The sequence below is a fragment of the Polypterus senegalus genome, chromosome 12, assembly GCF_016835505.1.
Source record: "Polypterus senegalus isolate Bchr_013 chromosome 12, ASM1683550v1, whole genome shotgun sequence".
Lineage (NCBI taxonomy): Eukaryota > Metazoa > Chordata > Cladistia > Polypteriformes > Polypteridae > Polypterus > Polypterus senegalus.
In genome coordinates, this window is record NC_053165.1 from 70,485,091 (window position 1) to 70,508,239 (window position 23,149).

At 42.3% G+C, this 23,149-nt stretch overlaps 2 protein-coding genes across 2 annotated transcripts; both read right to left on the reverse strand.

The window, feature by feature from the left end:
* Window positions 1-1,436: 1,436 nt before the first annotated feature.
* arpc3 (actin related protein 2/3 complex, subunit 3) lies at window positions 1,437-10,337 on the reverse strand. The gene is made up of 7 exons (XM_039772158.1): window positions 10,194-10,337; window positions 9,530-9,629; window positions 7,963-8,039; window positions 7,070-7,138; window positions 5,948-6,074; window positions 1,938-2,032; window positions 1,437-1,840 (listed from the first exon to the last, which is right to left on the reverse strand). The coding sequence occupies exons 1-7, from the start codon at window positions 10,197-10,199 to the stop codon at window positions 1,778-1,780; spliced, it is 537 nt and encodes a 178-aa protein (XP_039628092.1). The 5' UTR covers window positions 10,200-10,337; the 3' UTR covers window positions 1,437-1,777.
* Window positions 10,338-11,767: 1,430 nt separating this feature from the next.
* Window positions 11,768-20,434, reverse strand: gpn3 (GPN-loop GTPase 3). The gene is made up of 8 exons (XM_039772154.1): window positions 20,277-20,434; window positions 18,821-18,929; window positions 17,140-17,307; window positions 16,671-16,795; window positions 15,052-15,167; window positions 14,280-14,376; window positions 13,395-13,523; window positions 11,768-12,777 (listed from the first exon to the last, which is right to left on the reverse strand). The coding sequence occupies exons 1-8, from the start codon at window positions 20,322-20,324 to the stop codon at window positions 12,715-12,717; spliced, it is 855 nt and encodes a 284-aa protein (XP_039628088.1). The 5' UTR covers window positions 20,325-20,434; the 3' UTR covers window positions 11,768-12,714.
* Between the last annotated feature and the right edge of the window lie 2,715 nt (window positions 20,435-23,149).

Consider the following 23,149-nt stretch of genomic DNA (forward strand, 5'->3'; position numbering starts at 1 on the left):
TTTTTCCATATTGCCCATTCTACTCTGGTCTTCACAGACTTGTTGCCTTCCTTGAGTCATCAAACAAGTTAGTGTTGAATCCAAACTCGCGTTTTTCAATTTAAGAGTTTGGCGACATGCCCAAGATAAAAACTATTAATTGATTTTAAAAGCTGCTATAATGATAAGAGTTTTACTCACACTTTGAACACACTTTTTGCACAGACGTGTGTATACAACGCTGATGTTCTTCTTAGCATGTGTGTTATATTTGGGCCATTTATGAGTAACATGTAAGGTTAAGGTGGCATTGTGCAATTTGACTTCATCACATAAAGGCCGATTTGTCCTCTTGTCAATGGTCTCCTCAAAGACATCTGGATTCTCACATGCAAAAGAAACTTTTTGGACACTTTTTTTTTTTTCTTTGCCACATTTAACCTGGTCACAGGCAGCACAGGCTGAAGCCCACTGCAATAAGAACCAGCCCCTCATGGAAGGCTCTTGTATATAGCAGATGAAGTTCAACAGGACTCCACCTCCTTAAAACAACCAGTAAACTATTTGACTCCAGAGGACCGTAACTGTGCAGCACTTCTACTTCTTTCGGCTGCTCCCGTTAGAGGTCGCCACAGCGTATCATCTTCTTCCATATCTTACTGTCCTCATCATCTTGTTCGGTCACACCCATCACCTGCATGTCCTCTCTCAGCACATCCATAAACCTTCTCTTAGACATCCCTCTTTAACTCATCCCTGGCAGCTCTATCCTTAGCATCCTTCTCCCAACATACCCAGCATCTCTCCTCTGCACATGTTCAAACCAACGCAGTCTCGCCTCTCTGACTTTGTCTCCCAACCGTCCAACTTGAGCTGACACTCTAATGTCTGGCCTCATTCCTAATCCAGTCCATTGACTCTTATTTAAAATAACTAAGGTAAGAAGGTACAGGATGGAGGATTTCAATTCGAGGGTTACAGTAACATCCACTTCTAGGGCTTCACTATTATACAGCATTGGCAGTGCTACAATTTATCTGGCATAAAATGGAACTCCACAATAATAACTAGCTGAACACACCCTATCTTAGGCATGTTTGTCACCTTCACAAAAAAGGACAGAGGAAGGACCTCTGAAGGACGAATGTAAAAAGTTTAAAATTAAAAAATCAAAAAGAAAGAGAAAAGTAAGTAGTACAGTGGTGGCTTCACCTGCGAAGTGGAGTATACATGGCACCCTTTCACGAAAAGCATATGCCAGCAGTACAGGGTGAACAGGGCACCAGTCCATTGTTGGGCCTAGTACGTGTTTCAAGATGCACAAACATTACGACACACAAGTCTACAATCCACAGACAAAAACAGGCATACGCCGGCATTTCACTCAGCATCTGAAGTATTAAAACAAGATTTCCAAATCTTAGACCATAGTACAAAAACAAATCCCGGTGAAATGATTTTAGGTGTAAATTTCATTTAATTATTAAGTAAGGAAACACATGCAAAAGTTATTTATATAGCAATTACATTTTACTTCCGTGTAATAACCGACTTGATGCAGTTTTTTTGGATAATTGACATGAATGCACTTTTAAACATCTCCGCACCACAAGGTCTCATTATATATTCTGTACCTGATCATCCAGCAGCTGTTTAAGACGTGAGCATAGCAGACCAATTTCTCTTTATTTTTACTCGCTTTTTATTTACATTTGTCATCGTTTCTCCATGTGACTATATAAAAACGCATAAAAGAATAATACAATCCAAATAATGAACAATGGGTTTGGATGTTGATTTATTGGCCTGGGGCAGACAGACTTTTGTTCATAAACTGCTTCTTCACAAAGCACATCCACCACTGCAAAAAAACAAACAAAAATAAACATCTCCATTATATAATTTTCATAAATCACAAGTTAAAGAAGAATCCCAGAGAGCAGAAGTGGTCAGCTCACCTTGCTAGGTTTATCTGTTTGGGGGTCAAAAACTTTTTCACACAGCCTTAAGCCAGTCTCCTGCCTAATTTGCTGTAAATATGCCCTCATTGTCTCTGTGAAAGGAGAAAATGTAATGATCAGATCTTTTTCTTACTTGTGCACAATGTTCATTATTAAAACAGGGATATCACAATACCAAAATGTTTGTATTTAATACCAATATCTGTGAAATTTCACAATACCCAATGCCTTTTGATGCCACATTAAAAACATAATTATTTAAGTTCCTCCACTATTGAACAGGGCATATTGTGCCCTTTTCTGTAAATACAATATAAAATATATAAATACTAACAACAACAGCTTTAAAACACTGGTATGTCCATTGATTTGACAGCCAATGATCATTTAAATAAACAAGTGTTGACATTGACAAATACCAAAATACAAAGCAAGGCTTGAACTGTAAGGTGTGGCAGAGTTGGGGATCCCACCAGTGTGACAACAAATGAGGGTTTATGATCTTAGGTGGATTTCAGCTCGGGGTTTATAAAGAATGAGATGTCGTGAGCTGCCGGATTTGTCTTAGCGTGTTGTGCACACTCTAAATTTGTCATCTTCTGGAGAGTAACTGAATGACCCTGCTTAAAGTCCAAAACGGAGCAAACACTGAAGCATATGTACCGTTAAATGAGTTCATTCCAAGATAATTATGGATATTTCCATTTAAACAAATTCTTCAAATGATTTGAAATGTGTGGTATGTCACTGAACCAGTCCATTAGGTTTGAAACATTTACTTTTTTAAAAATGTACATTTGCATTAAAAAACACATTACAAAAAGAGTCAAATTAATTCAAATTTCATAAGTCAGAAACTTGAGGTGCTTTAAAATGTTCCTAATCTGTCCCTCATTTGCTTTGTTTTTTTTTTTTTTAACACCTTTCACTTTACAGCTTCCTGTGTGAAATGAATCCTTTATTATTTCAGAACTTCTGTTAACTAACGGCATTTGCTCTTCTGTTTTGCAGGTCTCTTGTGCGAGTGATCAGACTTTGTTGTTGCTTATGCCCGAGTACAAATCCAGAATTTGAAAATGACTTGGGCTACCATCACTTGTGCTCGCATTTATAACTGAGATTGCATTGCGTTCTCGAATGTCCCAATCCAATATATGACATGTGCTTCCACAAGTCAAGCAAAAGGACACGTTTTAAATGGCCAACTACAAAGAGTCCAATCTGTAACGCCCATTCTTCAGGTAAGATGTACATATTGCATATTGTAATCTTTCTAGTTAGCCAATAAAAGGTGTCATTTTGCTTGGCTCCTCACTACATCCACAATGGCCAACACGGTATAACACTCTCGTACTACAGCCTGTACTAATAAAACGGCAGTTTGCCATCAAATGTCAAACGAACGACACAAATTCAGTGTTTGCAGATTCGGATTTAGCCATGCCGTATGTGATTTTCCTTATCCTACTAACTACGCGTTTATTTTGCTAATTATTATACAGTACAGATGATATTAAATGTTCCTTATGCTCCCAACCTCCTCTTCCTCCTTATGCTCCGAATTATTTTGGAGCCGCACATGTCCTCACCGGTGTAGCCAAGCCAAACACCCGCTTCATTTGAATCTTACCTCAGCGCTTACATGTTCAAATTGTTGTTAGCTCTGGCAGTCCTCCCACGTCATACACTACAGCACACCAGTTAGAAAATGGATGGATGTTTGGACTGACGGACATCCGTAGAACTGCTAGTTAGACACTTGGATAAAAGTAGCCGTAAGGCAAGTCTGTGTGCGTTTTACTGAATGTAACAAATGAAACTCCTACCCTCACGCGCTCAAATTCTCCTGTGTGAACATAAAAGATTTTCTAGACGTGACTTCTGTGGTTTTCTTTTCAACATGTGCTGATGTAGCATTACCACTGTGAGCTATTTTTATGTGTAGTTTTGCTGACATTTTTGGTATTATTATGCCTTCTGGAGAATTTTGGAGGCAAGTAACTATTATAATTTGCTTTGGATAAAGGCGTCTGATAAATAATTTGTCTACTAGAAGTTTCACGTGAATGCAGTGCCAGCTTTCTCAGAAGTACAGATAGTATAAACAAAACGCTACCATTATATTTTCTAAACTTTGCTATCAAATTAGTACCAAAATAATGGTTCCTGGGACATCACTATCAATAAACATAAATCAAATTCCTCTTAGCTTATGGGCCTTGGGCTGAACTTGCCAGCCTGCTCACCATCTATGTGCAGTTGCTCCTCATGTTTTACGATTACCTCAACTGTTGGCTCTCATTGTCATGAGGTGTCTTGTCTTGGGGCCAAACCCTTTCTTGTGCTCCAAACTGCCAGCTCCCTGTACCCTATACTTCTAGTACTACTGCAATTATTATTTTTAACTGTTCTATCCTCCAATTGCAGGTAAATGAAGGAAACAATAGTCGGCATCCATCCTTATAGAGCAGAATGACAAAGACAACTAAGAAAGCACAGGTTGAAGATTAGCTTGGCCACCCATCGTCACATTTTAGTCACCACAATTCAATTCTTGGAGGAATAATATTAACTTATTTTAAATAAAGAAATGCCAATTTGCCCTTTCCTGGACTGTAAATTCAATAACCGCAATATCTATCTAATTGAGGGTATTAATTGGGTGTGACGAGGATGGATAGGATTTAGAAATGAGGACATTAGAGGGTCAGCTCAGGTGGGATGGTTAGCAGTCAGAGGCGAGATTGCGTTGGTTTGGACATGTGCAGAGGAGAGATGAGGGGTACAAAGAGTGAAGGGTGCTAAGGATAGAGCTGATAGGCAAGAGGAGGAGAGGAAGGCCTAAGAGAAGGTTTATGGATGTGGTGAGTATGACAGAACAAGATGAAGACGACAGGAAGATATGGAAGAAGATGATCTGCTGTGGCAACCTCTAACGGGAGCAGCTAAAAGAAGAAGAATTGGCATGAGTCCATCCTGACAGCACTGGAAAGACTTAATGACAATGTGAACATGAGCTTAAAATGAAATATAAAGAATATCATGGGATATTCACATTTATTATTGTTAACATATCAGAGATTACAACTGTCTAGGACAGGGGTGGGCAACCTACGCCACATGTGCCACGGCAATTTTCAATGGCATTCTGATTGAATTGAAATATAGTAAAAAATGACAATTATAGCGCATACATTCACGCTGTCAGCAACGTTTTGCATACGCAGCTGTAAATGGAAACCTTGTGTTCAGTGCAGGCCGTGGTATGTTAAAACAAAGCTCGTTATTATCAAGTCATAAAAGACAAAAACTTGGTGTTCGCTCTTTTCAAGACTCTTGGACAAATGAATATCGATTTGCACAACAAAAGGCTCGTGCTGTGTGTGCGTTATGTTGTGAAAGTTGCGTGCCGTACGTCAAGTGTACAAAGACGTCATCATCATCAACCTAAACATCAGTCCATGTTTAACGACTCTGAGAAAAGTGAAGCTATAAACAGGGCTGTTTGTGGCTTTAAGAAATAAACTACTTATTTTAGTCAAATATTCAGAACCAAATATAAAACCACCAAATGCAGTTACAGAATTGCTTTGCATTAATCGATTAATAGCTCAGATTAAGAATAAAGAATGAATAATCATATTAGAATTCTTGATAATTATTTCTTATTCCAACTTAATGTATTTTGTATTCAAAAAAAATTGTATTTTATAATTTGTAATACAATTTTAAATAAATGACTTGAAAATTAAAATTTGACAAAACATTCTTTTCACATATGCTCCTATGTATTTTAAAATATTGAATGACCAATAATATAAGATCCGGTTATAATGGGCTTCAAAAGTATACCCGTTATAAATGGACTGATTTTGATACTGTATATATAACAAAACTGGTAGAATTACGTCAGCACGCAGAATAACATTGTAACATAGGATCGGCACGACACCGCTGAAAGGTTGCCAACCCCTGGTCTAGGATAATAAAAGAGGCCACAAACCAACCTTCCTCCTGCTTGTTGCTTGGCTTGGCGTACATGGCGTTGAGCGGGAAGCCAGGCTCTCCAGGAATGGGGAAGTTAGTAATTCCCAGTGTGTACATCTCCTTCTCTCCTTGATTTCTGGAGCTGCACTGCAAGTGGTATGGAAACAACGCTTTGAAACAGTTCAACCGGAGGAGCCCTAAACCCTCAAAATGCTGTGCTGAACTTGGAGTGATGTCAGCAGTTACACAAATGCTGGGATTCTGCACTCTTGTCTCTGATGAGAAATTAACTCCCGAGTGTCGCTCTGTCCCTTCCCTGGGATGAAGACCCAAACAACAAGTTCTGGCACTCATCGGTAGTGGGTTGAGACCACATTACGTTATATTTCAGCCTTTGTGCCAAAATTGTTAACATTCACTACCCCAGAAAGAGAAAGCAAAAACTGGATTTTAGAATTGCCTGTGACTTTATTAAAAATAAAATAAAAAAATTGAAATCTCATATTGCCACAAGTATTCAGACCCTTTGCTCGGCACTTCACTGAAGACCATTTCTCGTGGATGACAACCTGGGGATTTTCGGCCATTCCTCTCTGCAGGTCCTCTTCAGTTCTGTCAGCCTGGATGGAGACTGTTGGTGGACGGCCATCTTCTGGTCCGTCCAGTGGGGTCTTGGCTGAACTTTATAACTTTTAGGCCCTGCTACTAAATGCTACTGCTACGAAGTCCACCCTATTATGTATAATTTTGTCACTGTGTTTATCTATTACAATACATGCATTCTGATGTTTTTTTCCAGTTAAGCAGACCAGTGTGGTAAGCCAGTTCTGCTCATACATGACGGTGCCGTTGAGTCACAAGCCAATCAAGAGCCTCCAAAACTATCATACCAGTGAAATGTGTTCAGTCCCCACCACCTCAGTCTTAGACAGCATAGCAGATTGGAGAGGACAGAACCCCTTTGTGAATTTCTCAGCAGAGACAACTGTAAAAATCCTCAAAACTCCATGTTCCACTGGAAAGGTGGGGGAAAAACAAAAAATATGGGCTGTGAGGAAGCTGCTACCTCTAAATCTCTACTTATTTGAGGGACTAAATTTAAAGTGTGGAACAGCAGGGTTTATAAAATATGCAAGGCTTACCTTCTGCAGCTTTTTCAGGCATTCGGTAATGTACAGAGTCACATAAATCAGAGTCCTGTCTGCTTCGTTCTGCAACAGAGAAGTTTGCTTCAGGGAAGTAACAAGAACAGATGCTTTTATAACAAACGTTTGTTTTCGTGCAGGACATTAATGCACAATTACGAAGGGCTTGGCCAGAAACAGAAACAATCCAATGGGCCTCGCTACTGAAACGCATGCCGTTTCAGACTCTTGGGCATCTCCTGGGCACATTGGCACAGGTTCTGCCTGGGACAGGTGACTTCTGAGAACAAGTGGAGTCGCCAGAAAATGAGACCAACACTGAAGAAGAGGCCAGGAGATTCCAATTCCCTGCCTGCCTCTCCACCTTGGATTTGGGCATCCACGGTATATGAAAGGCACCCAACAGGCCTCAGGCTCTTCATTAAAAAGAAGAACAGGGAGAACTGAATGGAGGAGGCAAAACTCCCAAATCATGCAAACTGTAAAGCTTAAAAGATCACCAAAAGACTCTGAAACTGTGGAGGACAGCAGAATCACAGCCAGCTTTTAAGACTTAAGTGCATAAACGGGTGAGTAAATCAAGCTAATAGTGTATTTTAATATTTAATGTGGCCTCTCTGACATAAAAATAATTAAAGAATTCTAACAGTAGAAAGTCTGAGAAGGAATAGATTTGATTATGTATTTCTGAAATATGCTACCCTGAAAGAAGGAAAACAAAAATAATTAAAAAAAATGTATACGTTGTCTTTTTCGCTTTTCACAGGCCTGCTTTGGTTGAAAGCCATGTTGAATTCTCAGCACGTCCTGACTTGTAAAGCCATGAGCCTCACCGAGACATCAAAGAAATAAGGTAAGCCATCCCGAGCCCCTGTGCGTCCCACCCTTACCTTGATTTCGTAGTTCTTGAAGAACACGTTGGCCTTAAAATAGTAGATGCCTTCTTCGATGATGTCGTTTTCTTTGGCTGCACAAATGACATTGGCACCGTAAAATTAGAAGCAAGCAATTCAATCATCGGAAATGATGTTAGTGTGAAAAGAGCAACAAAGAGCTCACCAGACTGACCTTATGGAAATTTAAGTAAAGGTGCTTTTAAAAAAAAAAAAAACCCACACTCTTTAAAAGGTCTAAAACTAGTTAGTACATTACCAGGTATTTTGAACAGATTCCATTACACCTTCACTTCTTCTTCCGGCTGCTGCAGTTAGGGGTCACCACAGCAGATCATTTTCCTCCATGTCTTCCTGTCCTCTGCATCTTATTCTGTTACACCCATCACCTGCATGTCCTCTCTCACCACCTTCTCTTGGGCCTTCCTCTTTTCTTCTTACTTGGCAGCTCTATCCTTAGTACCCATCACTCATTATACCCCTCATCTCTCCTCAGCACATGTCCAAACCAACGCAATCTCACCTCTCTGGCTTTGTCTCCCAACCGTTTCACCTGAGCTGACTCTCTAATGTCCTCATTTCTAATTCTGTCCATCCTCGTCACAAATCTTAGCATCTTTAACTCTGCCACCTCCAGCTCTGTCTCCTGTGCCACCGTCTCCAGCCCATATAACGTAGCTGGTCTCACTACCGTCCTGTAGTCCTTCCCTTTCACTCTTGCTGATTCCCATCTGTCACAGCTTGACAAGTTTACCAAATAAAAGCAGCAATTAAAAAAAAAAAAAATTAGCTTCCTCAGCTGCCCCACTTTGTTTTATTACCAATGAATAAGTAGCAAAACGTTAGACACCAAAATTGGACAATGTAAACGGTTTTTAAAGACTTGAAGGTTAGTGCCGTGCCATGCCAGGCAGGCGTAAAAACAGGTCCCTTCTTTGCTAACCCAGCTCTGTTTTCAAACAACTGCCAACCAAACTAATGTAAATATTTGTTCTGCATTTTTAGCGTTAATCTGCCGCCCCTTCAGTCTCCCACAAGTATGCAGGGGTCTTTAGAAAGCAACAGAGCACTCCTGTGGCCCCCCAAAGCCTTTGTGGCAGGTGATTCAAAACATACCCCCTTTGCCAGCTACAGGAGTTGTATGGAAGCTCTAAAAACCAACCCTCCATCCTGAGCCGCTTACCACCAACTCAGCAGCTTGTGCAGCTTCTGTGGTCAAGGGTGGACATACTTTTTGCACGCCAGACCATTTCATCTGTTGACATTTTTGGTAGAATAAGAGATTGAAAGGGCAAATTTTCCTTGTGGTTTTATTCAAGTATGTTACCTTTATCAACATGCAAGGAACATAAATATCAACGGTTTGCCAGCTCAAATTATGTGGCGAAAGGTCAATTATTTGCATGGGATGCACTTACTTTTTCACACAACACAATGACCCTTGGAGTCCTCCAGTATTTGGGGGCAACAGCACAGACCACTGTGCCACCTTCAAAGCCAAATCTGATGCCAATATGCACATCTCATTTTGCAGAAACCTTCTGCAAGCCATTACTGTACTTACTTTCTCTGGGGGCTGGACCCTTAAACTGCGTTTTGAGGGGCAGTAATGCCATGTTGCCAATTTGCTTGACATCAGGCTCCATCAGGCTTGAATGGTAGGCCTGTGAAAAAAGTAAAAACAATGACAGGCTTTTAATATAAGAACTGGCCATGTAGGCTATGAAAACAGGAACAGCAGAAAGACGGCGCACGAATTTTAGTGGCTTTGCAACGGGCGGGTCACACTGAAGCACCCGTCAAGGCTTCGGTAATTTGGGCATCGGCGACTGGACGGGACACCGTGTCATAAGCCCCACCCAGCGCTCAACACCAACATGCACTCCGTTCATTTACTTCCAAAAACGCAAAAACAGCGCGGGATCCAGGACGGGACGCCACATTCAGTATCTTGGTTTTCCATCCATTTCTTGAAAACATTTACGAGGCTGAAAGTGACGGGAGTCACAATGCAGGACGCTTTCACCCTGGGACTGATCGGAGATGCTTACAAGATAAGCCCCGGCCCCAATTTTTACTGCACAATTTCAGTTTATCGGTTAATGAGGAACAACTGTAAACGTTCCCCGCTGGCCCTTTTCCTCCTGCCGTATACATTAGGATACTTTCTGTGATGTATTGTTGTAAGAATTGCTAAGAAACACAGACTTTTGGCACGCATTACTTACCGGCATTTTCACAGTTCACAAATAACGTCCCCGATCCACAATATTTGAGAAACACGACAAGCAAAAAAAAGCGCAAACACTTCCGCGGTCGCACCCAGCACAGCGCCCGACAAGCAGGAAGTGTGAGCAGTGGCCTTCCGCTTAAAGGCTGTGCGCATGCGTACCATCACGGCGCTAGCTCCTTATATGGCAATCAGAGCGCAGCGGCCAGGCGCGTGTACCAGTCTGTAGTCGTCATTGCAGGTTGAATTCAAAATGTGGAAAGTAAATCAAGTCTGGAGATGACCATGGCAATTCGTCTTGTATTATGGCCTCAGTACAGTCAAGGACTTGGTGGGTATAGTGCGAAATAATGACACGAGTGCCGGCTTCGTCTTATAAATACAGAAGTGGGACTCTTAAGGGCTGACAATGTTGAATTGATCGAACGAGTCGCATCCAACAAACATTCCATCGTGGTCGTTGATGACCAGTTACAATTCAGTGAAACTGGGAATGGCCACGTCCACCATATGCTTTACTTACCTGTTAAGAAGAATGTTGTTTAGTTTTGGCTTAATCTGACTTTTTGGCCTCATGGGCTCCCAAGAAAACGTCAGATTCATCGAGTATGGCCATTGGGATGTAACAAGAATTGGTGCCACCACATTGTATCAAGCGGGGCACAGCAGGGCACCGGGTTATACATAGAAGACTTCCTAAAGCTACTAAATCCAACAACCACCTTTAACAAGACTCTCAAGTCAATGCTCATCGCTTGTGTCCCTTTATAGATATAAGAAAACTCTCGTTAGTAGAAGGTAAACTGTAAACGAGTAAGAGTCGGTTCAAATTGTTTCTTTTTCATTGTGCCATTAAAAAGTCACCTAACAAAAAGGACCGGGGTGGCTGTCTCAAGGCCCAGTCACCTCCTTACTCGGCTCATCTTATCCGGATGTTGCCAGATTGCTCTTGTCGTCAGTCTTGTATCGTCCGGTTGTGCAGCACAGACGTTTACGTGACTTGCATCTGCACCAGTAAGTTGATCGTGTTGAGAGGTCACAGCAGGACCAGAAGACACCACATTTATAAAGCACTTTACATACAAGTGGGGAGCCACTTCAACCAACACCGATATGCAGCAAGGGCAGCCATTTTTGTGCTAGTATCCCCCCCCACACATTAGCTATTAGATGATGAAGAAAGAGAGAACAAATTAGAGACAGGGGATGATTAGGGGGACAGAATGACCAGACTGTGGTGAATGATTTATCCGGGATATTGGGATACCCCCTACTATTTACGAAGGATGCCCAGGGATCTTTTATGACCAGAGTATCAGGTCCTTGGTTTTACGTCTCCTCTGAAGGACTTTGCCATTGTCACAGCACAGTGTCCCGGTCACTGCACTTGGGCATTGTGATCCACTCACAGACCTTAGGGTCAGCACCCCCTGCTGGCCTTACACACACTTTTCCTAGGTGGTCTTCCCATCCTAGTACTGGCCGGGCCTAAACATGCTGAGCTGCAGATGGATGATCTCTCCTGAAGTGCAGGTGGTATGGCTGCTAAAATGAAAGACATGACAAGGGCCATTTACGTTTAACACACATTTTAATGGAAGGAAATAGCATTTCACATACATAGAAAAATAAAGCGTATTTACAAGTTACATTAAAAACCAAAATAATTAGAGTGGCAGTGCTAATGTCAAGTTGAAATGCTGCAGGGCGAGGCATTGACAGCAGGCTAAAACACAAACAGTAACGGAGTGGCGTAAAAGAAAGTGAAGAGGTGAAGGTAAAACACACTAAAGTCTCAACTGAAAAAATAAAATTTACTTTGAAGATGTGCGCAGATCATTCAGACTGAAAAAGAGACACAACAATTTAAAAATATAACAAATAAAACCCTTGCACCTCAAAAGATGACCACGCGTCGCTCATGCAGTCCAACAAAAAGCAGTCCACGTCTCCTTATGGTTTCTCCGCAATGACAGGAAATCACACAAGGCTGGTGGGCCACAGGCCACATTCGCTTAACATCTCTTTAGATATGCTCTACTCTTTATTACTTTTACATGCTTATATGTTACACAATTTGTCAATCCCTCCCCCCAAATATTATTTTTATACTAATGATAAATATAACTAAAATGGCACCGTTTGCACCCTGGCGTTGCCCACACTGTGTGTGCCGATGGTGTTTCAAGCGCACTCTGCATTAATGGTTAGCACTTCGACGGTCCAAACCTCCAGGGTGACGCACGTCACACTCCAAGCCACAGGCCTGCGTGTGGCATCTCACGTGGCTTAAGTGCTCCCCTTCCTGCTCCCTTCACACTGCAGCGCCACTGGTGCGAATTTCAGTTGATCCTTGACTTTTAATTCAAAAATACCTAGAGACTCCATCTTAAGGAAAGGCCATTCAACCTTTCAAGACAACTTCAAGAGGTGCCGTTTGTTGTAGTAAGTCGTTCTGGTTGGAAATTTAAAAAAATAGAAGCCACAAGTCTATGATGGCCGACCCCTTTCATTATTTGTTATTCTGGAATTCCGTCTTGAAAGAACCGGTCATAGTTGGTGTCCTCTTCAGGCTCTTCTTCCTGAAACACAAACAACTTCCGGTCACTTAAAATGTCCATAATGCACAAAGTTACAGATTGAAAAAAAAACATACATGCACACACACACACTTGCCCCCAAACCCCAGTTGTGGCCTGGATATTAGTAAAATCTGTAAATGTACAAAATAAAATCAATTATTATTTAATGGAGTAAAAATTACAAAATGAGAATAAAATATTTATTCTCTTACTGATTAGAGTATTCCCGTTAAACTGAAGTCCACTATTTATAAGAGACTAAATAAAATGGTCCATTCGTTTTAACTGGCATTCTAATAAACGACGACTTTCTTGATATTATATAATTTAAAAACGGAATAACAATCTGAAAATCTAACATCACATTGAAGTTTGATAAATTCTGAAAAGAATGATACCAAACATATATATATGTAGGTTTTAAAATAAGCCTTTTTAAAGCGTGACAAAAAAGTCACGCAAATGAAATTGTTGCACTTTAAGGCTTAGGATTATATACACACACATATACATATATATATTATAGAGAGAAGAGATAAATATTCACAACTAGAAACACAAAAATAAACAGCGGTACTCCAGCAATTCATCGCTTTTAGGAAGCCCTCTTTACTCACCCTCGGCTCTTTGACTTCTAAATCCTCTCCGTACTGAATGGCAAAGTCGATATGCTGCAGGACGATGTTGATGCCCTCCTCATCTGTGCGATCAAAAGGCAGGAAACGCACCATGCTGTAGTCGTCAATCTGAACAGAGAGGAAAGTCCATGAGCTACACATGTCCAGCTAGTGCCAGCGTAACTCGAGCAGGACTGTCACGGGCACAGGGGAGAACACTGAAAGGGCGCAGTGTGGTGAGACGAGCTCCATTCACTTCACGGTGACAGGGATCAGAGAACAAGAATCAGTGGACCAGTCCATCAGAGAGGCCACTGGTGCAGACACCCATGCTAGGCCAATACACACTATCCCCCCACCCCACACACACACACCGTGTTCTTTGACATCACCATAGCTTTGTGAAGTAGGGATGAAGCACACGGAGCTCCGTTTTCCAATGTCAACGTGTAAGTGGGCCTGGGTAGGCGAGTGGCAGCCTGGAGTCAGCGGCCCCAGTGATTTATAAACCGGAAAGTCGTCTTTTAAAAAAACCAAATACGTTAAAGGCTTCTAACTCAGAACTGTAACATCCAGGAGGGTCTTGTCAGTGGAGCCTCACGCCACCCTAAAGCCAGCTCTCTATGTCATGGCAAATAAAACTGCTGTACACTTTGATAGATTACTTATACAGAAAAACAAATAATTACAGGAATGTAAAATATTTCTCTGCTATATATAGCTCTACAGTGGCAGGTGGTAAACCTCTCCATCCATAACACCTGCACTGGAAGAGGAGCTCATCAGTGGACTGAAGACACCGACAGCTTAATATACGCGTGCCATTGAAATTGTCAGCACAAAGTAAACAACGCCATGTGTTGGAATGAATCCAGCAACACTTACCAGTCCACAGATAGCTTTTGTTAATTTCTGGAACTTGGCACTTCTTATGGTTGTGCTGTTATCTTCAATAAAAGAGTACATATCGGGATCCAAAAATCTTTGGGGAAGAAAAAAAAACAAACAAACATTTGATATTTTAAACTGTGATGACATTTTGAGCGTTTGGAGATCACCGCCTATAATACATAACAGCCATTATAGCTGCTCAGTGGTATGGAGAACAAGTTCCTCCGATTGAGTTTTCTGCTCACTTTCTTCATCAATGTTTGCACAAAGAATGTAAAAGCTAGCTGCACTTCCCCAAGTGTAAGTTGATGTTGATCAAGCTTTCTTCATGCTATACAACCCACTACCACCATCATCATCACTGTCACTGAACAAGTCTGGTGGCCTCTTATTTGGCTGAACACCATCTGGGCTGCCTGCCCTCCACACCTTTAGGGGAGTATGGCGAGTTTCCACCCTTGTTGTTCTCCTGACCTGTCCTCTGCACCTTTGGTGGACTTTCTCTTAGCTTGTGCCAGCCATGTTGATGGCCATGTGAGAAACCAGAATTGAAAGACGACTGTTTGACGATTGTAATTTATGAGCCTAAAGCAGCTGACGTGGGGGTCACTTCTCCCCAGACAGGAATTTTGGACAATTACAGCAGGCCTGGCCCATCACTTTGAGTTGTTAGAGCGGGTGCACCGTGTACAGGTTGGGAGCACATACTGATACAGATGATGTACCCCTAGTGTATGTGCTGCAAAGAGAGCTGAAAGGAACCCACTTCTCAATTTCCTTTTTTGCCGTTTTGCTTAGTAGGTCCATCTTTGTCATGATGTTGATCTGCGGGATTTCTAGCGACACCATTGCACTTAATGCAGCCATAACTCCAGAGAGGAACTAGAAAAGAAAAAGAAAAAAAAAATATATATATATATATATATATATATATATATATATATATATATATATATATATATAAATAAATACCAACCCTAACCCCAATATTGTTTTTTTGCCAAAGACAACTGTCTTCAGGTCACTTAGGTAAAATAAACTGTGCCCAAATTTAAACTTACATGGGAACTTATGTCATGTCACTAGAACAGATCCTTCCTTATAGTCCGAATGTCCTCACTGGATTTATAATTAATTAATTAACAACATTTATTTCTGTCGCACATTTTCATACAAATAATGTAGCTTAAAGTGCTTTACATGATGAAGAAAAGAGAAACAAAAGACAAAGTAGGAATTAAAATAAGACAACACTAATTAACATAGAATAAGAGTAAGGTCCGATGGCCAGGGAGGACAGAAAAAACAAAAAAAACTCCAGACGGCTGGAGAAAAAAAAATCTGCAGGGGTTCACAGGCCAGGAGACCACCCTGCCCCCTCTGGGCATTCTACCGAACATAAATGAAACAGTCCTCTTTGTATGTAATTAATTTAGAATTACTGCACTGTTCTGCTTCTATCTCAAAAATGCTATTATTAGAGATGTACATTTACTTAAAAACTGTAGTGAGAGAAAATCAGAGAGGCGAGATGGCATTGGTTTGGACATGTGCAGAGGAGAGATGAGGGGTATAAAGAGTGAAGGGTGCTAAGGATAGAGCTGATAGGCAAGAGGAGGAGAGGAAGGCCTAAGAGAAGGTTTATGGGTGTTGTGAGAGAAGACATGCAGGTGATGGGGGTGACAGAGTAAGATGACAAGGACAGAAAGATATGGAAGAAGATGATCTGCTGTGGTAACCCCTAACAGGAGCAATTTTCAGATTGTCTGGGATCCGTAACTTGGGCATGTTTGTATTCCTCACCTGGACTGCCTTAGTGTGGTCTTCCTTAAATTACTATGAATTAATATCGTGGGAAGTCAAGCAAAATGACACTTTTTATTGGCTAACTAGAAAGATTGCAATATGCAAGCTGTCGAGGCACCTCAGGCCCCTTCTTCAGCCAAGATGTTTCGAAAGCTTGCATATTGTAATCTTTCCAGTTAGCCAATAACAGGTGTCATTTTGCTTGACTTCTCACTACATCCATAATTGCTAACACAGAACATCTCCATTGTATTACTTAAACACTGTACAAATAATTACCAAAACAAAACATGCTCAAACCATTTAAAGATAATTCAGGGACATGAGAAACCACAGCTCGTGTGCAAGGCAGAAACCAACCGTAGGTGGGACGCCTGTCAGCAAAATCAAACCATCATTTGATTATCAGGAATTCCTTTTATGCCTTACACCGCCATTAAGTGTAATATGAAACTACAAATGAACAAATATGACTCACAAAATAGAAGAACTGATTATTGGCCTTTAATGCATTTGTAAAATCTATGTTGACATCTTATTCCACAAGTCTTGATTTTGTTTTACAGAAACAGCCGTTACCTTAAAGGACTCCACCATGAACTGGGAATCGACCAGAAAGACTCCGCAGACCCGGAACTCCCACTGCTGAAGCTGCTCTACCAGGTGCTTCATGACGGGTAGGTGAGTATAGAGCTCAATCTGACCTGAGGGAGACATTGCAGTTGTTCAGCTTAGGAAACGTATAACAGCTCTACCTGAACATGAGGGTGAAGTGATGATGGAGGAAGAGTGAAGTCGGTCCGCACTCCTTAATCAATTGGGCATCGCTTAAGGCTCATGTAGGGGCTTAATGTAAACCTGCAGGAGTCTATAAATCTCAGGAATTAATGAATAATCTACACTACAAAAAAATGATATGCGTCACCAACATACGTTGTCTGATCATCATCATCATCATCATCATCTGGCCACACTTAATTCCAATGTGTAAAAACATCACGGCATGCTTACCAGCATTTGGTTTTTAAGATACAGAGGATCAGCTTACCTGGACAGTCAAATAAAATATAATCGTCCTCCTCATGTCCAAGGCAGTCTTCTAGCCAGTCAAAGTTATTAGCAAAATACTCCATGCAGAACACGAGTCCTCCATTGGGTCCAAACCTCAAAGAGTCATCCTCCATTACATCATCTACTTGTATCAGCTCTCGGATATCTGGTGTACAAGAGAGAAGACACGGTTCATTTACCTCAACGTCATGAGCTGTGATGCTTTAGCATGGCGTGAACAGCTAACATTCTTGGTCGCTTTGTCAATAAACGAGAGGATGTGCCACCAAAGGTCACCTAATAACAGGACAACGCAATTTGATTTGTTTAATTGTGAATAGAGCAAAAGAAACATGGGCTTGGGAAGACATGAATGGTTTATTATCACAGAATAAGCTATGGCAGCGGACACTGAGGACAGGCAGCACCAACCACAAAACGCTCACTTAACTGCCCTGCATGACACCCAAGTGACAGGAAATGACAGGGCAAGAAAATAGGATGATGGGAAATACCTCAGAGGTGGACACCACAACAACCTTAGTGAGCGTACAAACTTTACATGCTTACCGTATATACTCGGAGCAGTAGAGTGTTGTACCGTGTTAGCCATTGATTGATACAGGAGAACTTTCTCCCGTGAATACTCAGGTATAAGTCGGGTCTTGAAACCCGGAAAATCGATCATAAAATCAGACCCGACTTATACGCCTGATCAAAAATGTGACACAGACAGTGCAATGTTTGAAAACAAATACTCAAATATTGCCTTATTGTTGTTGGCCAAACTAGCGGCCTATGTTGTACCAGGTATGTGTCTGCGTGTCCACCTGATGGAGTTCGTCATGTGGTTATGTCAAAACGTGACTCACGTCAACACCTACCGTGTATACTCACGTATAAGTCAGGACATGAAACCTGAAATTTTCATATTTTCTTCTGATTGAAGATAAGGGATGCTCTTATGATGAAGGTGTATGAGGGTGTGAGATACAAAAAAAAAAAACACAAATCGGTGCAAACGTTGCTTCAGAATAGTTCAGTTATTAACTGTGTGGTCACGTAGGCACAATAGAGAGAAAAAAAAAGGCCGCGTGCCCCGTGGTGAATCTCTCGGGTGGACGTAAGCATATTGTAACCTCTTGGACCAATAGTGTGAGTTTTCCGCATTCGACTTACACGACCGACATTATAAAATATTATACGGTCAAATCAAGCCCCGACTTATCCGTGAGTACATATGGTAAGTGTCACAAGAGTCTCCACAAATCCAGGTAAAGATGGAGGTGGCGACAATTAACTGTTCTTGTCAAATCAGTCTTATTAAACCGTGTCTGAACTTGGACCGCCATGCCAAGTGGCTGATCCAAGGTATCGGGTTCTACACAAAGGTCTGGCCGTTATCTCCATGGCTTTGTTGTTTTTTGTCCAAATGCTCCCATTTTCCTCCCTTATCCACAAAGACAGGACCGTCCGGATGTCCAATGCTAGCCCCTGTGTGTGTGTCTGCGAGACTGTGAATACACCCAGTGGACCCTGCAGCTCCTAACCCTGATCCTTTGCAGTTAGGCAGACTGACTGTCATGTCATGTCATGCTGTGTGATGGTTTCAAACCTTGAATTTGACGGTGTGTGTCACTCATGAGAAGAATGAAGTGCAAGTAAGCAGTGCTACCCACCTGCCATGACAGGATAATTAAAGTACTCGGCAGCAGGATCCAAGTTCACCACCTGGACTGAGCGATTGAGGACTTCACAGTGCTGGACCAACGTGGAGCAGTAAGTACTCTGGAAAGAGAGGAGGCAGAAACGTGAGCCACAGGGCCGCGCATTACATCACTCACCCTCTGGTCTGATTGTGGATCCTAATGCTACCAGTGCCATGACGGGGACACTGTGCTGTAAAAATGGCGCCATCCTTCGAATGAAACATAAAACCAATGTGTTAACTCTCTGTGGTCATTAAAGATCCCTGGGTATCTTAGTGAAGAGCAGGGTGCATCCCGATGTCCAGGCTAATCTGCCCACCATGGCCCTAGTGAGTCTGGCCCCCTAACCACCCTGTGTCTCTAACTGGCTCTCTCACCACTTCACCTCCTAGTAGCTCATGTGTGGTGAGCGTACTGGTGCAATAATGGCTGCTGTCACATCATCCAGGTGAGAGCTGCATATTAGTGGTGGTTGAAGTCAGGGCCATCTTAGCGCATGGGCACGCTAATCCATGTATGTTGTGACTGGTGTGTAGGTGGGGGCACCAGTGCACTGCTTTGCCCCGTCTATAATGCTGTTAAGATAGCCCTGGCTGAAGTGGCTCATCACTTACTGAAGTGCTTTATAAATTAAATTATATTATTATTATGCTTAAATTTCCCATTATGGCCTTGTCCTTTCTAGCCCAGTTCTGGAGGTGCAGCTTGTTGTGTCACAAAGGGAACCCGTGGATGAAGGTTTGTTTCATCTAAAGCTCCCCACTTGAAACCCCCAGCAGTCCAAATGTCACATCCTTACTGTGGCCAGCTCCTTTCTTGGGATTCAGCTAATGGCAAACATCACTTAAGCAGAACTCTTGAGAAGATCCCCTTTGTCCTGGAAGTGTCAGATTTTGGTTGATCTAAATGAAGTGTCACACTTAACGTTTTGGACTTTGCCTGGTGAAGATTAATGTCGTTAGAGGCGCGATATAAAACTGAAATTGATGGCGCAGATGGAGGGAAGGGGCCAGGCGACCTGCGTACCCAACAGAGCACTGCAGCCCCTTACGGCACCGTTATGTCGGCACTCCGGTCCTGGGCTAGCAGTCTGTCCCTTCAGTTCTGTACAAGAAACCAAGATGAAATCGCGAAGATGAAAATTTAAATAACGACAGGAAAGAAAATGAAAAGCTGACGACTTTCTACAAATCCAAGTGTTGCGCTGCCATAAACAGCCGGCAGGCCCAAACTGCACCAGGCGGGTGAACGAGCTGGGGTGGCCAAAGTCTGCTAGAAAGCAAATGGATAAAAACGCGTCAACCCGCGGCGTCATCGCAACACGCACTGGACTTACACGTGAACTCGAACAGCAACAAAAGTTTAAGGCAAGTGCGCCAACAACTGTGCATCTCAAATATTTTCATATAAAAAGAATACCACTTACCTTCCCACTGCCAGCCGGGCCCATGACGAGCTGAGCGTAACGAGGCATGATTCTAAGCAAAGTTAAACTTAACCAACAGAAAGAAAATGAACTATGTCAACATTGCCGTCAGATTCGCCGCCATGCCGCTACGACTGAAGACAACTTGGGCTTCCGCTTCCGGTCACGCGCAACGGGTGGTGGGAGGAGTCAAACTCATTTGCAAAACGATGAGTAGCCGTCCGAGAGCGTCTGAGTCTGCGAGTCGACGGAGCAAAAGAACAGAAAATCTGATGTTGACACTCGTAAGAAATTTCACGATTTACTTCTTGAGGTCACGCCATTTCTCTAACACGCTTAACCCAGATCAGGCATCCGGGGCGGCCAAAACAAACCCAACACAAGGAGCCGGTCCATCCCAGGGCGACCACAAATCAATCCCACGCTAAGCCAATTCCCCTAACGTGCATGTCTTTGGACTGTGGGAGGAAACCAACACTCCACACTGCGAGGCCAACCTGCCGCCTCGGGCGCTGATTGTGAAAGTTAAGGGACACCGACTCCCCGGCTTATACCGGCTCTGACGACAAAACACGACATCCCATAACAAATCCATCCATTATCCAACCCGCTATAACTACAGGTTCACAGGGGTCTGCTGGAGCCAACACAGGGCGCAAGGCAAGAAGCAAACCCCGGGCAGGACACCAGCCCACCGCAGGGCTCGCACACACACACACCAAGCACACCCTAGGGACAATTTAGAATCGCCATCCCATAACACAACATTCCCAAATCTACTTTATCCAATCTGGGGTCACAGGGACCCGCGGCACATCTTGGCCGCATCACACATATGAGGAATATTTCGGACAAAAATGTAATAAATACACAAATAAATGTCTTCTTCTTCAACGTGCTTCGGGCGCTTGGCTGATCAACGTAAAGGTGCTTTACCGCCACCTCTTAAATATCTCTGTGGAGGCGTCTTAAAAAAACTCACATATTATGCTAAAGTCCAACGCTTTTTGGAAATTCAAAAACACATTTACATTTATGATATTGCCAACACTGTCCTAATATGTTTTCTATGGTAATTAACTTCTGTCCCAAAGATTTTAATTTTTCGAAGATCTTTTTCGCGCATCTCATATGATGGCAGTTCATGTCATCAGTGTTCGTTTTGCTTCTTCAGGACAAAAGTATTTCCCGCAAGTCCTGTTAAATGTGACGATAAATAAATAATAACGGAACGCCGGTCGAGGAGGAATCCACAAACTTGAGGTACGATGGGGCGGGGCTTAGACGGATGAGTGACGTAAAATAGGCCAGGCGACCACGCCCCCTTAAAAGTACCTCTGCTACCACGTGACTGGGGACCGCACTACTGAACAACGAAGTCCTTCGTCACTTGCAGTGGGGTCTCCACACGACGGGGAACTGACATCTGCGGCAGGTGCTCAAAAAAACAGCGTTCCTTGACAAACTACTGGTCTCCACGTAGACGTCCATCTTACAGTAACAACATGATATGTGTACATACATAATTAAAGGTGTACGCAACAGGTCATCTGTTATTTATTTATATACTTATTGAATTAGTTCTTAATTTATTTAAGTAATGCTGTCATTTTCACCCATCAAAGTCGTGAGGGTGGGCTCTAGCAAGTACTGTGTTTTGATTGGTTCAAGAAGCTCCTAAGTTCACCATTAGAGGTCTGCATCTGAAGTGACCGCAATAAATGTGGGCTTTGATGGCCGTCTACTCAAAACAAAAACAACGCCCTCGCCAGAGCCCCCCACCCACCACACACATCTTTGATGGCTAAAAATGAAAGATTTAATGAATAAATGAAACATTTACTGAATAAGCATAGAAAGAAATTAGCAACAAAAATGTATTTCATGAAGCATTTCATTACTTCTGCTCCCATATTATTGCTTTAATTTATTTTTTTTATCCTACTAGCTATACCAATTGTTGAAGCTGTAGACCCCAGCATTAATGTAATCCATATGTCTCTGTTATATAACATTGGGTATGGGATTCATAAAAGCAGTGTTAGTATAATGTGTGTGGTTCACCATCTGTTGGAACGACAAAATCAATGAATTTTAATACTACAAATGTTTGTGATGCGCCATTTGTTGGAATGATAAATACAATGCATATGTCTCGATTATATACCATTTGGTATGATATTTGTTAAAGCAGTGTTAATGTTTGTGATGCGCCATTTGTTGGAATGACTGATAATCTCACACACACTGATACATCTTTTTATAAGATGAATTTCACAATGCATTGATTTATTGGTGTACTTACTTATCTATTCATTTCCAAGCCTTCTTATCCTGATTAGGTTGGTGGAGCAGCTGGAGCCCCTTGCAGCCTAGTGGTGTTGATACTATAGTTTCAGCACTTACTGGGGGCCTGGCCCCTTCTTGCATCCCCCCCCGAGTTGTGTTATTGGAAGCCATTATCAAAACGTTATACAGAAGAAACTAGTCCTAAAATAAAGTACATATAGGTCGGTATATTCATATATGCATTGGACAGGTGGGAGAAGATCAGGGGATGAAGTCCCAGAAGCCCCCTCGTGATGTCATGGCAATCATTGGGCAGTCATCAGGCGTAAGGCACAACACCTGGCCATTACGTCAGCACACGCACGGGCCAATTTAGCGATGCCAGTCCACCGAAACTCAGGGGTGAACATGCGAACTCCACAGAGGGAGTACCGGGGACGGGTACTGCTGCGCCACCATGCCGTTTGTGTTTATTCATTTATATACAGGAAATTTAGGAGAAATGAGCACTGCACAGACGTGGCTCCTGTCAGTTAACCCGCTGCGTCACCGCGTGAGGCGCCCCCCGTTTGAAGCCCACTCGG